This window comes from Pelodiscus sinensis, chromosome 1, assembly GCF_052426305.1.
Source record: "Pelodiscus sinensis isolate ZL-2025 chromosome 1, ASM5242630v1, whole genome shotgun sequence".
Taxonomy (NCBI): domain Eukaryota; kingdom Metazoa; phylum Chordata; order Testudines; family Trionychidae; genus Pelodiscus; species Pelodiscus sinensis.
The window spans coordinates 222361603-222378484 of record NC_143052.1 but is presented as its reverse complement, the minus strand read 5'-3'; the positions used below and the strand labels follow the sequence as shown (position 1 = coordinate 222378484).

General features: G+C 40.4%; 1 protein-coding gene across 2 annotated transcripts in view; it reads right to left on the bottom strand.

Annotated features, from left to right (window-relative positions):
* The window catches only part of ANOS1 (anosmin 1), a 197460-nt gene that overhangs the window by 40713 nt on the left and 139865 nt on the right, over nt 1-16882 (bottom strand). For both annotated transcript variants that reach the window (XM_075915284.2, XM_075915293.2), the window contains exons 8-9: nt 13151-13295; nt 633-788 (exon numbers count right to left, since the gene is read on the bottom strand). In XM_075915284.2, the coding sequence (XP_075771399.2) occupies nt 633-788; nt 13151-13295 (301 nt within the window). The remainder of the gene's footprint in view (nt 1-632; nt 789-13150; nt 13296-16882) is intronic.

Genomic DNA, 16882 nt, shown 5'->3' with positions numbered 1-16882 from the left:
GAGCAGCTCTTAATAGTGCCCAAATCTGGCTTCCAGCTTTGCCAGAGGTTGGAGCCTTGTGGGGTGGAGGAAAAAGAGGAATGGAGGAAGAGACAGAACTTTTGGTGGGGGGCAGCTAAGGCCCACTCAATTCCCACCTCACCACCTGCACACACATACTGGGAAAAGGCTGGTGCTGCTGGAAAGTGCTTTACCTCACAGTGGGGAAGTGAATTACATGGTGCCACTCCATCGGTGCTTAAAGCTAACAGTTCAAGGGAACAATGCAGCCTCTTGGTCTCAAATTATGCTTGTGTTAAACAAAGGGCATTGCCCTCCTGCTTTAAAAGTATAGGTTCCAGTTGGCCCTGAGTATAGATGTTCCACACTTGTACTTCAATTCCCTGGCTATTATTAACCGCAAGTTTTGGTCACTAGAGCCTTGTAATCACTTCCTTTCACAACATATTACCTCCCTCCAACTGTACCCTAAAGTCCTTCCTTATATACTGCAACAGAGCTCTAGTAGGAAATTTTGGGGGCAGAGATGATTGATAGGGTTCACTAAAAATATATCAGTGCTGGAGCTTCCCCATCTCTGAGATAGAAGGATTAATTGTAGTCCCTGCTTAAAGAGAGAACTTTCAACAAACCTTCTGTCTTCTTCCAGTAGACTTTGACCTGAAGTTGATTGTCCTGATAGAAAGGAGCTCCAATTTCAAGAAGACGAGTCGGTTTCCTTCTTTGAAAGGGTGGAAGAGGATCAGCTAGTCCCTTCTGGATTTTCCCAATTGGCGAGGTCTGTTCTTCTGTAACACACAACACCATCAGAAAATGACTTGATTCAGTACAGTGCAACCTAAACACTGAAGCATTATGCTAATGATGTTTCAGAGTCAGAAAGTGAAACTGACTAGAAACTAACCATTCGTGTTTCATTGCCCCAACGGAGTGAAATAATAATATTTTAAAAGCTATTTTAATGTAAGAATGTTTTATAGTTTTATATTCTCTTCCTTCAAATTCCTACTGTATTTATACCTAGATTTAATTTAATAAAAGTATTGAATGTTTAGTCCTGCCATGAATGTCGGGGACTGGACCAGATGAGCTCTCAAGGTTCCTTCCAGTCCTATGGTTCTCTGATTCTATAATCCTACAAGCAAGAAATGTTGATACTTTCATATTCTAATAGGCATTATATGGTTGCTGTAGTTTTGTATAAAATTTTGGGTGCTATATTTTCATACGGGAGTTAAATACACACAAATGCACAAATACAGTGTATTGTATAACCTACAGAGATGGGTACTACATTGAAAAAAATGTGCCTTTGGTATACTGAAACAGCTTACTAAAATATGCCAGAATTTAGGAACAGAATTTGAATATTCCTCGGGCATCTTCAATATAGAAAAGAGTAGTATTTAATCCAATCATTGAATTAGCACTTTCAATACCTGATACTTGCAGATTCCAATTTAGAGGATAATATTTACATCTGATTTTGAAATATGATATGTTTCATTACAGTGATTGAATGGAAAGTAAAAATGCTAATGATCAAGAAGCTGCTATTGAATAAACAGTACATTGCAAAGAATGGAGAAGAGACTCAGGTTTGGTTTATTACATAAAATAATTAGGTAAAATATAAATTTGAAGGTTCTGCCTTGTTTGCAGTTAAGTTTCAACTAAATCTCCAATTGCTTTATGTTCATAATCAAATAAGTTTTAGTACATTGTTCCTTTCCTTAACCAGATTATTCACTTGTTCTTTTCCTTCATTGAAGAAAAATGAATCACCAAAAATTGATAATTTTATTCTTCACACACACTTCTATAGTGTGACTTCATTGCAACTTATTATAAGCAGGTTGTAAATTAATACAAAGAAGGGTAAACAAAAACTGGACCCATAGCTTGTGTTTTGGTTTACATATGCATATCCTGTTCTCCCTATCTTGGTCTGTCCATTCTTGGGAATAAGGGCCTTGAACAAGATGATCCCTACATATCTATCACTTCAGAAAGAAGTATTCATGTTGTATGTTGCACAAGAAGGAAACAGACAAAAAATGTGGAATGATGAGGTAATATGTTCCTAAGTGTGAAGAAACCTCTTAGGGTGCATCTACACTGCATCCTTAGCTCGAAATAAGCTACACAATTTGAGCTACACAAATTGTGTAGCTTATTTTGAGTGTATTTCAGAATAGCTTATTTGTAATTCCAAAATAAACCACTATTCCGAAATGCCCCTTAATCCTTGTGGAATGAGGTTTACAGGAACTTCACAAGAGCATGCCCATTATTTTGAAAGATATTTCAAAATAAGGAGCATGCTGTCAAGACGTAGAATAGTTTTTCAGGACACTGGAAGTATCCCGAAATAGTTCTGCACTGTAGACAAAGCCTTAGGGTCCTTCTACTAACATTAGTTACCTTATTGTACTGGGCTGTAGATCAAATCCTTTGTTTTCTGTAGTTGATTATCTAGCTGATACGGTGAAACCAAAAAGATTTTCAAGATTAGGAGACATGCTCCAATATATGGCATGATAAGTGAAATTTGGTTTGTTATCCTTGAAAAGTTGTTTTCAGTGTTGTTGCAGCTGGGTTGGTCCCATGATGTTAGAAACTCAAGGTAGGTGAGATAATATCACCGACTAAACCAACATCTGTCAGGATATGTCTACACTACAGCGCTAATTCGAACTAACGGATCCAGACTAAAAAACTAGTTCGAATTAGTGTTTTGCTAATTCAAACTAGCATGTCCACATTAAGTGGACCCTGAACCGGGCTTAAGGATGGCCGGAAGCAGTGCCGTCAGGGCATCAGATGAGGACTTAGAGCGTAGAGCTGCTGCCTCAGGCTAGCCGAGGGCTGTGCTTAAAGGGACCCGACCCCCACCCCAGACAGACAGTTCTCAGGGATGCCCCGCTTGCAAAGCAGTCCTGGCTTGGAGTGCCCAGAGTGCCCACACGGGGCACATCACAGCACTCGGCCATCATACCGGCTGCACTTGCCGCAGGCTGCCATCTGGGGAGAGGGGGCAATTGGGGAGCTGCAGGAGAGCTTCCACCCCCAGAAGCCCACAGAGCCAGCCCAGTCCTCCCCATCGGGGGCTCATACCCCATTCCTCCCTCACATCCTTCCACTTACCCTTCCCTAGCCCCCCTTCCTGATGTACAAAATAAAGAAAACGTGTGGTCAAAAATAGAATCTCTCTTTATTGAACAAAACTCAGGGAGACTGGGAAAAGGAGATGGGAGAGGGGAAGAGAGAGGCTGGGAGAGGGGAGGGCAACTAAAATGATCAGAGGTTTGGAACAGGTCCCATATGAAGAGAGGCTAAAGAGACTGGGACTTTTCAGTTTAGAAAAGAGGAGACTGAGGGGGGATAGGATAGAGGTCTATAAAAGCATGAGTGGGGTGGAGAGGGTGCATACAGAAAAGTTCTTCATTAGTTCCCATAATAGAAGGACTAGAGGACACCAAAGGAAAGGAATGGGTAGCAGGCTTCAAACTAGTAACAGAAAGTTGTTCTTCACAAAGCAAAGAGTCAACCTGTGGAACTCCTTGCTGCAGGAGGCTGTGAAGGCTAGAACTAGAACAGAGTTTAAAGAGAAGTGAGATAAAGTCATGGAGGTTGGGTCCATGGAGTGGTATTAGCCAGGGGATAGGAGTGGTGTCCCTTCCCAAAGTTTGTGGAAGGCTGGAGAGGGATGGCACAAGACAAATGGCTTGATCACTGTCTTCGGTCCATCCCCTCCAGGGTCCCTAGGGTTGGCCGCTGTCGGCAGACAGGCTACTGGGCTAGATGGACCTTTGGTCTGACCCAGTACGGCCATTGTAAGCTCAGGGCTCAGGGTCGGTGGTCTCAGTGGTCCACCTTGATTTTCATGCACACCTGCTCCTGGGTGGCCAGGCTGGCAGCTCTCCTGCCCTAGACGGCCACTTTCCTGTGCCTAGTGCGGAGGTCATGGACGAGGTCCACGATGTCCGCACTGGACCAGGCGGGTGCCCACCTCTTGCGGTCCTGGGCAAGCTCCCAGGAGCCGCCAGCCTGGTCCCAGGAAGAGGGGAAGGGCTGGGGGGCATCGGGTGGCTGGCTCGAGCCGTGCCAGGTGCAGGGTCTGCTACCTGGGTGCTGGCAGGCTTGCACCTGGCACGGGCACCGTAACCAGCCCGTGCCCCTTTAAGAGGTCCGGGGCCGGGAAGGGGGCAATAGAGTTTCCCTGGTGTTGGCCAGAGTTACCACCAGGGAAAGCTGGGGAGGGCTAGCCTCCCACTAGTTCGAATTAAGGGGCTACACACCCCTTAATTTGAACTAGTAACTTCGAACTAGGCTTAGTCCTCGTGCAATGAGGTTTACCTAGTTTGAACTAAGCGCTCCGCTAGTTCGAATTAAGTTCGAACTAGCGGAGCGCTACTGTAGCGCCTATCAAAGTTAATTCGAACTAACGTCCGTTAGTTCGAATTAACTTTGTAGTGTAGACATACCCTCAGTGAAAGAGACAAGCTTTCAAGATGAACAACATTGAAGAAGAGCTCTGTTTAGCCCAAAAGCTTGTTACTCTCAGCAAAAGAAGTTATTTCACTTATCTTTTTTATGTAAACATGCTTGAAAAGTGGCTCTTGGCAATGAGAACTGATAATATTTATTGAGCAAAATGCTCTGTAAATCTCCTTTAGAACTGGATACTGGTGATATACCTATAATGGGATACAGGCTGAATTTAAGGCAATTAAGCATCCAACTCTCTGAAATTTGGCTTTACTTCCTTAGATTTACTGATTCCACAGCTAGAAAGGATGGTTGTGACCATCTAGTCTGACCTCTTGTGTAACACAGTCCAGAGAACTTCCTCCAAATAATTCCTAGAGAATATATTTTAGAAAAAAATGTCTTGACATTTTATCCAATCTTCATTTAATTTCCCTGAGTGACTTTAGAGTGGAACAACAGTAAACAATAGGTAGGAGAAATAATGCTGATAACCCCATTACAGAGGCTTTAAATATCATATTTAGTGGAGTATATCACTTTACAGCAGCAGCTCCTTACCACCAGTGAACTGCTGGCTGCTGGGACGTGGGGACTCTGGGGGTCAGGGCTGGGATCAGGGTTTCCTTGCCCACCCCTTGAGCAGAGCCACGCAGTCACAGCCCCAGCTACTCCTGGGGGCAGGGCCACCCCGTCCCACCCCAGGAGCAGCTGGGCAGTCACCACGCAGCCTGTGTGGTAGCTGCCATAGCTGAAGCCTGAGCTGCCGTACGAAAATGTTGCCAGTCTGCGAAAGGTTTATAAATGTGTTTGCAGGTCCCTGGCATAAAAAAGGTTGGGAGCCACTGCCTTACAGTATGAGAATAAACAGTCTGGAACACATATTCTTTCTGGCATTTTACATACTGAGTAGACAAAAGCAACTACAATATATAAACAATCTATAAAAAATGTATAATCAAGCATTGCAAAAGTCTCTGGGTTAAATTTTCAGTTGATGAAAATTGGTGTAGCTCCACTGAAGTTACTAGTGAATAAATAGTATCTTGACATGCATCTGACGAAGTGGGTCTTTGCCCACGAAAGCTTATGCTCCAACACTTCAGTTAGTCTATAAGGTGCCACAAGACTTTTCCCCATTTTTAGTGAATAATTAACAGCTAGCACAATCACAATATTCATGCCATATTATGCTTCCCATGAATATCCTCACACACATGAGCAAGCAAGTTGTTTGTGCAAATGTTCATGTAAAAAACGAATAAGAAGTTGTGAATTAAAGTGAATTGAATTGATCTGTGATCAAAATGAAATCATTGGCTTTAATTGAGTGAATGTTTGTGAATATTTGCATGCAAATCTACCAAAGACAAGTCTATTAAAGACTATGAAGGTTTGAGACCACCCAGAAATATAGCTCTGACATGTAATTGGATTTAAAAAGCTCTAAAAAACCAGTCAAAGCAATACCCTAAAAATTCACCAAAGTATTATAAATTATATCATGTGCAACAAGAAAACAGAGATGAGGTAGATAGCCAGGGCTGGCCCTCAACATTTTGGCACCTGAGGCGGGGAGCTCAAATGATGCCCCCATGCCCCCTTGCTTGGGCCAAAACTTTAAAAGGTCTCAATTCTGCCTTCTTCCTGTTCTGTTCCTCTCATGGTACTGCTACTGCTCTGCTACCTACATATGCACCAGCAGCAGACACAATTTTGTATACTCTGGGTCTAGTGGCGCACCCCCTCCCCTCCCCGACACACACAGTCTGGCACCTGAGGCGGCCGCCTCAGTTCGCCTCATGGTAGGGCCAGCAGACTTCACAGAAATATAATCCAGTGTATTTTCTTAAGCTAGAGAGGGTAAAAGAGTAAAGGAGAGACTAGACTCTCCTAAAGAAACTGTAGCAGATAATTTAAATTTAGTTGTGACGATAAGTACTGTTGAAATGAACAGAAACTGATGATACCACAAAACTCACGTGCTCAGATTAAGATCACTGAACCCCGGTAGGCAAAAGTTTTGTAAGACAAATATTATTTGCACTGGAGTCTGGAAGAGCAAAGTGTCAGAAGGTAAAAATGAAAGTGAAGCAAACATTCTTTATTCTCTTCCTTTCTCTTCCTTTCCCTTCCCTTCTCCCTCAGCAACTTGACCTGCTAGTGAACTCAACAATGAGGCTGCTGAGGCTCAGTACCACAGTCTCTAGAGGCACTTTTGGGCATGGGTGATGTTGCAATACTAGGCCCAAAACAGTGAGCTAGATTTGGACATTAGTGAAACCAGCCTAAGTGCAGTAGAGGCTACATTAAATAAATGGAGATACTCCAAACTTATAGCAATGGGAGAGTTCACACTCTGCCCAGTGACTATGCTTCAAATGATCTAGTAACAGCAGTAAATACTAATTCATTACACTGATATACCAATTTACATCAAAGAACCTCAAGTTCTTACTAAACGTAACTGATTAACAGATCCTCATGAAATAGAAAAGTACGTTATTATCCTCATTTTATAGGATAAAATGTTTCTTGTGCAATGTCACTCAGTAAGCTAGTATCAGAGGATGGGATTTTTTGTTCCTGATTCTCAATTCAGTATTCTATTTACTTGATCATATCTCATTGTGTCCATAATTTGCATGATTTTCAATTATTCTGTGAAGTTTTTACTTTAATTTAAGCTCCCTTGCTTAGTTTTATAATCAAAATCTACTGATTATCTGCAATAGATCCACTAAGTCGTACATTGTTGGAGTTAATTTTAAAAGCATTTTTAACCAAAATGTCACTAGGATGATGAGGAGTTATGAAACATGTTTCAATAACACATCACCAGCCTCATACAAATTTTCTCAGACTCTTATTTATATCAAATATTGCCACTTATGAACCTTACTTTGAGACAGCACAATAAGCATGCATCTATACTGCAGAGCTTAACTTGAAATAAGCTACGCAAATTGAGCTGCCCTATTTTGAAATACTGTAACTGCTTGCTGTGCAGACGCGGACTAATTTATTTCAGAATAGCACTAATTATTTCAAAATAGTGTTGCAGTGTAGACGTACAAAAGTGAGAGCCTTTGGCCTTTGGAGTCCTGCATTCATGCCTTTGCTATCAGACAAGCAACAGCTCTGCTTATATTTGAACTACCCATTTTAGTGATCTGTTACTATCATCTGAATAACGAGTAAGGAGATTTTGCTGACAGATTCTGGGCTGATTTTGCTCCCCTGAAAATAAATGGTAAAAATTCCCACTTAATTCAATGGGAGGAGGACTGAACCTTTAATTTCCAGTGTTTTGCTAACTTCAGCCAGAATAAGTCTTAGTATTTTCATGTGTGTTAGTGTTGCCTGTTCTCATGATTTTATGGCAGGGCTCCCAATATGTGTTGATTTTCTTTAAAAAGCCTTAGAACCATGTTATGTTATGGAAGAATCTCTGCTTCTGTTTTTTAAAAACTAAGGCCCTGATTTGCAAAGGCATTGAATACAATGGGAATTAGTCACTTAAAAGCCTTTGACGATCATGGCCTTACTTTTTAAAAAACAAAAGCAGAGATTCTAACAGTTCAAAATCCAGAAGGGAAAGAATAACTTCTCTTCTCCCCTAAGTAATTACAATCAGGGCTGGCCTGTGGCTATAGGCTGACTCAGCCATCACCTAGGGCGCAGCCTTCAACAGCACCCGATGATGATGTCACGGGGAGCTCGGGGCACCCGGTGATGATGTCACCCCATTGACGGCTCATTGACGGCCGTGCAGGCAGGGGTGCCAATCGCATGTTCTGCCTGGGGCGCCAGATGCCACAGCCCTCCTCAGGCTGCTCCTGATTACAATTAATCTCATGATTATTTTTAGAGATCAGCATATAATTTTTGAAAGTTTGGGGCTGGCAGTTCTGGGCCATGCTGAACAATTTTTCAACCCTTTCTCACATCTATGCACTTACATAAACCAAACACAATTTACCTGTACTGACTGCAGTGATACTTCTATAAACAGATGTAGTCTGAAGATTTGGGAAAAATGGCAAAATAATCCTGTGGGGGGGCATATATCCAATTGTAATTGACTCATTTCATTAAAAAAAATAATGTATGTGTGTTACAGGCAGAGGGGCAAGGAAACTCAGATCTGTCTCTCCCTCCTGCCAGGCCCTATCAGAGATGTGTGTGTGTGGGAGAAGAGGGAGTGGGAGGACCATTTGGCCCAGGCCTCAGGACACAAAGGGCCCTCAAATTTTGAAACTTTTCTACCAAGTCATTTCCATTTATTATACACATTTTAGTTATAACAGAGACTATAAAAAGCTATATATATTATATACCTGCAAAAAATTCATTTACATCTTTGTGGGACCTTGGGCCATCACCAAATTTTTGGTCACATCCAAGTTTTCATCCGTGTGACTGGAGACTGGAGTAGCATCAGTGATTAGTGATTTTATGTTATGAAGTGCTGTTTATAGTCTTTGCATACTTTAGAGGTTTTGAAAGTCATAATTAATTCTGTTACTGTCCAATGTTCATATTCATAATAAGACACCAGTTATTAGAGGAGTTTAATAACAGGAACATGTTAGCAGATGAAATTTCAAGACTTTGCAATAAGGCTACATAGTCCCCAAACCATTATGATGTAGTATTCATTGTGAAATCTATACAATTAAAATTTTGTATAGCCAATAGCATTTAGTGAATTAATTTATTATGTGTTATTGTATTTTAAAAGAACTCCTTTATAAAAACGAAGTGAAGATTTGACAATGGTACAAGTAAGAGATGGCAAAAGCAATAGCGTGAAGCAGCAGTTAAGAGTTAAAAGTTAACAACATCATTTCTCACAGAAAAGATCCCTCTTCCATTAGATGGCGACGATACTGACAGCAACATTTCCTCAGTTCTGAAAATGAAAACTTTGTACCCACAAATGACACTTCAATGCCACTGCCTCAAAATGAGGAGGTCATTAATCAAGACACAGAAATGCTAGCAGTAGTGACAGATGCAGAATCTACACTCGATTTAGAGACTGTGCAGGCAGAAAATGAAGAGCTCGGAGATGCTGCACAGCAAGAGTAAGAACTTATGACTCACACAGGACACAGTGTAACAACAGTGGCATCAGAACCTGATATTGGACTTCTTGATAAGAACAATGTTGTTCAAATGCAGTCGTTTCTCAGTTAGTTGTTTTCAGAATCCAAGTAATATACCAAAAGATGCTGAAAATTATGCTTTCCCCACACATCTGCTGACATAAAGTCTTCCAAATGGAGAGATCTACACAAGAGACTGGCTCTACTAGAGCATGGAAAAGCAGGCTTTGTACTGTGTACCCTGTTTCATTTTTAACAGTAATACTTCAAATGAATCAGTACTGTCTGATCCATCCAGTTGGAACATCAGTAGAGGTTGGAGGAAGTTAAAAGTCTGAATATCTGCACATGAATATCACATAAAGATAACTATATTACATAGAAATCAGCTAGTAGAGCAGCACTAGCTGACAATACTATTGAAAACTGATTACCTTGGTTGTTCAATATTTTAAAATTGCAGGGAGTTCAAAGGTTTTAATTGAAGAAAGATTCATTTTGTTTGGTAATTTCACAAAAAAGAAACTGGAAAAGAAATAGCTGCTCTTGTATTAGAAATTCTGGAAGGCTTCAAACTAAATTTTCAAGTCTGCATTGGCCAAGCCTATGACAATGAATCCAATATGGCTGAGAAGTAAAACGGAGTACAAGCAGTCCTTCTTGAGCAAAATCCAAATTGTATTTTCTCCACTTGTGGCAACCACACATTAAATCTTGTCAGCATTGATTGTGTTGAATCATGCAAGGAAGCAATCACATACTTTGGAACAATCCAACAATTGTACAACCTCTTCAGTAGCAGTCCTCGAAAGTAGGAAATTCTAAAGCAGCATCTGCCTGTTTCCCTTCACGGCATGTGGACAACAAGATGGTCAGCACAAATTGACTGGCATTAAACCAGTTGCATAGCATTTGGACTCTGTGAGAAAGGCTTTAAGTGAGCTTGAATCTCTTACTCTCACAGCTCAGGTTCACACTGAGCTTAAGTGAATTCAGAAGTATACATCCAAATTTGAATGCATTTTAATGTCACCATGTGGATGAAGCTGCTAAAATGATCCATGAAACTAATCTTGTAATTGAAGCACACACTGCTACATTAGATAACACTGAACAACTAAGAGGGATAACAATTAATGACTTCTTAAAGATATTAAAAAGATTTGTGATCTATGGGATGAAATCTTTTCTGAGTCTAAATAAGTTGTCCAGGGTATTGACATTTCATCTGAGTTTTCTACCAATCTCAGCCTAACATCTCAATCTGATGCAGAAAGGCACTATCGAGTCAATGGTTTTTTTGTTATTATTGACTCCATCAAATCTGGTCTTACACACTGATTTGAGTCACTGCAATAAATTTGTACTGTTTTTGGATTCCTTTGGGAGTTCAGAGAACTAAGTGATGAAGATCTATATTCAGTAGCTGAACAGTTTCAACAAAGGTACAACCACGAAATTTCAAGAGATGTCTGTGATGAGATCATCTTCCTGAAACATTCCACCAACTTCAAATCAGACTGAAAGCCAAAAGAATTGCTTCAGGAAATATTCAATCTCAGCCTGTTGACTGAATTTCCTAATATCACAATTGCATTGCATATTTGTGTCAGTCTCCATGCATCACTGGCTTCAGGTGAATGCACACTAAACATGTAAAAACAAATAAAGAACTGTCATTGTTCTATAATGGGACAGGAACGTTTGGGCTTGCAATGCTTAACATTGACAGTGATGTTGCACGTAAATTAGTTTTTTCTTCAATTATAAATGAGTTTGCACACAAGAAAGCCAGAAAAGCATTCCTAACATGAAGAGTTTTGTTTGAAGTGGAAACTCACAATTAAAGTTACATTTTAATATACATACTATTGGTATAATGACTTAATTGTTAATAAATAAATGTCTCAAGTGTTCATTTTCATATATTCTTTTGGTTTAGTATGACTCTGTGGGTGAGAAATCAGATACATCATGGACCTGGGACTGGGGCTAGGCTGGGGCCTCTAAACTTTGGCTATGTCTAGACTACAGGTTTTTTTTTTTTTAAAGTGGCCTTTTTTCAAAAAAACTTCACTTGCATATAGACTGCCACTGAATTCTTTCTAAATTAAAATCGAAAGAATGTGGCAGTTTTTTCGAGCTCAGTAAACCTCATTTTACAAGGAAGAACACCTTTTTTCGAAAGAGCTCTTTTGAAAAAAAGGCATTCTTGAATGCACACAGGGCTTTTTCAAAAGAGAATATCCATATTGTCTGGGTGCTCTCTTTCGAAAAAGCAGATTGCTTTTTTAAAAAAAAGTGGTGGCTGTCTAGACGATCTCTTTCGAAAGAAGCTTTTTCGAAAGATTATTTTGAAAAAGCTTCTTTTGAAGGAAGCGTGTAGTCTAGACGTATCCAAAGTGGCCTGGGCCTCTATCATTCTCTAAGAGGGCCTGCCTCCTGCTTCGGGGGGGGGGGGGGGGGGGAAAGCGCCATTGTTTATAATGGGATTCTTGTATGGTTGTCAACTTTTATATCTAGGTATATAGAGAATATATCTTATTTCATCCAAAATAGACTGAACATGCTCGCAGAACAGTTCAAATATCTTAGCAATCAGAATATTCAGCACTGGAATACAGAATGATATAAGAGTTAGGAAATTTGTTGTGATTAATTTTCATATTGCTTGTAATATAAATGGGAAACTAATGTGAAAGGAATGAAAGATGGGAAGGGCAAAGATGGGGGAAATGGCAAGCTTTGGAAACTGTGCTCTAATCCTGAAAATTATTATTGTCATAAGCGTCAATGGTTGGATGTGGTTAATCAGATGACACATCAGCCACTGGAAAGGCAGATCAATCTTGACCTTAGCCTCAGACAAAGTATTATTAAGAGAGTATTTAACTAAGATTGAGTGTCACAGTATAGGCACCTTGGGATTTGAAGAATTTTTCCACTATGTTGTTTAGTATGTGAGTTTAGTTTAAGAAAGAACTTAATACCTCAAGACTTCATATTGTAGCTAGGTGCCATGCATGTGATACATGTTTGGGATTAACTTCTTGTCAACCAGGGACATTGTTTTATAGTTTGAGATCCTAGTAGGAGAACTACTTTGCCTGAATCCACAGCATATATAAATGTGCGCTAAGATCTGAATTTATGGGCTACTTGAAATTCTCAACATTTATAAAATTTTTGCCATGGAAAATTGTACGTTAAGCTAGTAATACGGGATTTGCTTCTGCTCTTTTTATTGGAAGGTTCAGTGTGTGTTTGTATTTGGGGGGATTTTAGTACTAATTAAACACTACAGGCCTGATCTTGCAAATACGCACTCTCTTAACGTGGTTTTTTATGTTTTTCAAAAGAGGCAAGGTATGTAAGACTGACTATTCCCAATTTACAGATGAGGAAACTGAGATAGGAAAGTTAAGTGACTTGACCAAAACCACAGAGGCATGCTTCAATGGAGACACTTATAATGGGTGAATTTTTTGAAATCTAAGAAATTATCTATTAAAACAGAGGGTAAGAGGAATTTGGAGGAGGTTACTTACTATTAATAGATGTTTGAGTTGAACTGAAATAGAGAGACACCTTGGCACTTTTTAGTCGCACTTGTCCCCAGTATGTTACTGCCTGTAGTTCCACCATGTAGTTGCTGTTGGGTTGTAGTCCCTCCAGGACCACATAATTCTGGGACTATAATGAAAGAGAATATAAATGCTGAACAATTTTGAGATTACTGAAACACTGACTCTTACTAAATTAAAAGCAGGAATGTTGTCTTAGGCACACAAAACTCTTCTTGGAATAAGAAAGAATTATTTATAAATTTCAACAGAACTCAACTTGCTTTCTTCTCTGATTTTTATTTGATGCTTTCTCTCACTTGGACTTGGTTTTGCTATGTGTTGTTTTAAAATGCTAAACTTAGTGATGTCTGTAGAATTTGCCAGACTTCAGTAACTACAGGCATCAGCTGTTTAAGCCAAGACTAAATTTCTTTTTTATTTCTATAACAAGTTTTTATGATGCCAAAAAGAATCTGGCCAATGAAAGCTAAACTTTGCTCCTCATCTCCTGGACAGACTGGATTAGCTAAGCAAAAGGAAGCTTTGTCTAGAGACAGATAGTCTGAACACAAATGGAACATACTGTGCGGTATATGGAACAATATTTATTTCAATTTGCTTCTGTTGTTGCTAAAAAACCAACAAGAATGCTTTTAATTTTTGTAATAGAAAGAAAAGAAACAAAGAAAAAAGCCAACAACATTTCAGTTCTCCAATGTCATCGCATGGAGAGGCACATGAACTGGATTTTCATTCTCTTGTTAACAATTCACAAAGTAAAGCAAGCCCCATGAGACTGTAAACAAGAGACACAGCCTCTCCAAATTATTTGTTTATATATTTATGCCTAAAAATGCACCCATTGCATATTTTGCCAGGCACAAATATGCCATATTTTACTCTGAATTCTTTTGCAACTTGCCTAAGCTTTCTTGTATCAACTAGGAGTGATGTGTCAACCATATAGTGTTGTACATTATATATTATACAATATTAGTACATCTAAATTATTGCAAATTAAAATAATTATTAGGTTTGTTCTAAGATCACTTTATAAAATTGATTATGCCTCTTGATTTACCCAGTTCATGTAATTGCACTATTCATTTCTAATATTGTAGGCCAAATTCTCTGTTGACAACTCCACTGACTTCATACGGATGTAATCATGAAAACCTATATTCATTTACTTCTAAAAGTAAAATTGGTTAATTACTTTCTGAAGGATCTTATCAAATAAGAGGAATACTTTCCTCTCTCTCCCTGGAAATGGGGTTAATTTAGTACAGTGAAATTTTGCTTTTTTAGAAAAGTTATTCTAATATGCAACGGATCATTGATTAGAACTGACTTCAGTGGAGTTCCATCAAGGAATTTTCCTCTTTCTTGCTATCACAGCATCACTTTTACAGTGTACTGTAAAAGAACAAAGCACAATGAGATACATCTCTTTAGAATAAAAGGAAAGATATTCCAGGGGCTAATTTCTGCTCTTGAATGTAGTACTTGCTTGTCATAGGCTTCAAGAAAGCTGTGAACATTTCTTAAGGCCAGAATTTGAACTTACTAACATAAAAACATGTCTGCTTGTATGATGGAAAACTGAGATAATGATACTTAATCCTTTGTAAAGTGCTTTTGCATCTACTGATGAAAAGTGCTATATAAGAGCAAGGCATTATTTATTACCTGTTCTTAACGGATCTTGATGTAATATACTTACTACTCATACATCTAAAATGGTGTTAAAAATAACACTTGGATCCAGTTCTATTTCAAATTTCCTTCCTTACTGCATATTTGGCTAGGGATCCATGGTACTGGGGCCTCTTTGCTTGAAGATCTCTGACCTATAGTACTTTACCAGGAAACTGCAGACTTCAATTACCTGCTTTTTATAAGCCAGCTCTAGTCCTGTGCCACCCAGTGGAATTTAATATAGTGGTTCTAAGATAGCAGAGAAACCATGAAATGCTACCCTTCCTTTCTAGGTGTTTTTACCATGGGACTTTGAAAGTAAGCTTTTAATTGAAAAAGAACAAAACCAAACCAAACCCCAGAATCTTTGGTTCACTAATTTCACTTTATGTTCTGTGAAACATGGCTGGAAATAGCTAGTGAACTTCCCTTGCATAAGGATACTGTGTTGGTGTAACCATGATGCCCTTCAATCTTCAGTGTGAGGGGAATGGAGCATGTGTCATTGGTGTTCCAGAAGTAATTCCAGGGAATAGAGCTTCACTATGTCTGAACCTCTCTCATAGTTAGGGCCCAAAATATTCACAGTCCATTTTGGTTAATTTCCCAGTCATGGGATTTTCAAAATCTTAAATTTCATTTCAGCTATTTAAATCTGAAATTTCACAGGGTTATAATTGTAGGTGTTCTCACACAAAAAGGAGTTGTGGGATTGTAAAGGAGGTTGCAGTTCTGCTACTTAATTTTGCACTGCTGCTGGTGGCATTGCTGCCTTCAGAGCTGGGCAGCCAGAGGGCAGCAACTGCTAGCTGGGAGCCCAGCTCTGAAGACAGAACTGTCAGCAGCTCAGAAGAAAGAACAGTATGGTATGGTATTGCTACCCTTATTTCTGCACTGTTGCCTGCAGAGTTGGGCCCTCATCTCTGAAGCTTCCCAGCGCTGAAGGCAGCAGCTTAGACGTATGGGTGATATTGTATGGTATTGCCATTTTTATTTCTGTGCTGCTGCTGGAGGGCTCTGCTTTTAGATCTGAGCACCTTGCCAGCAGCCACTACTCTTCAGCCACCCAACTCTGAAGGCAGTGCAGAAGTAAGGGTGGAAATAATGTCACCCCTTAAAATACTCTTGCGAACCCCTCTGCAACTCTCTTTTTGGTCAGGATCTCCAGTTTGAGAATGTTGGTCTCCCCTATGAAATATGTATAGAATAGGGTAAAGACCAGAGTAGGCAATAATTCTTAATAGGGGTCCACTCCAAGATTTTGGTAAGTGATCAAGGGCAACACTTCTATGGAGGGGGCATGGTGTCTGGGATAGTGGGTAATGTGTAGAAGGGAGCTTGGGATAGAGGACTGGCATGTGGTGTGTGAGAGGGAGTTTGGCTAACGGAGGGGGTTATAATCTGGGACAGGGTCTTGGGGTGCAGGGTCTTGGAGGGGATATGGGTGCAGGAGAAGATTCTGGTCTGAGGGATTAGTGTAGGAACAGGTATAGGGTCTGGGAGGGAGTTATGACCTGGAGAAGGTAAGAAGAGGGGATACAGAGGATTTGGATGGTGACCTGGGGCAGGAGGGGGTGGTGGCCTGGGACAAGAAGTTGGGGGAGTGAGAAGGTGGGGTGTCAGAGGCAGGCTTTGGCTGGGAGGTACTTACCTCGGCAGCTCCCAGCCAGCAGCCCTGCAGGAACTTGAGACAGGCTCCGTGTCTGTCTCCTCAGCTAGTTTCTCCACATGGCTCTGCTCCAGCACAGGGAGGGGGGAGTGAGGGAAGGAGGAGGCTTTGCTTACTGCCCCTTCCTCCAGCAAAGTTTCTCAGCTCCTACTGGCTAGAAACTGGCCAATGAGAGCTGAGGAACTTTGCTAGGAGGTGGGGACAGTGCATGAAGCCTCAATGTCCCTCCCCAGTGTCAAGTGCAATGAGCAGCCAGCTCGGTGTATTAAGGGTGCGATCAAGGTGGGCGCGGGCCAGATCCAACAGGTTGTGAGGCCAGATTTGGCCTGCAAGCCTCCTCTTGCCCA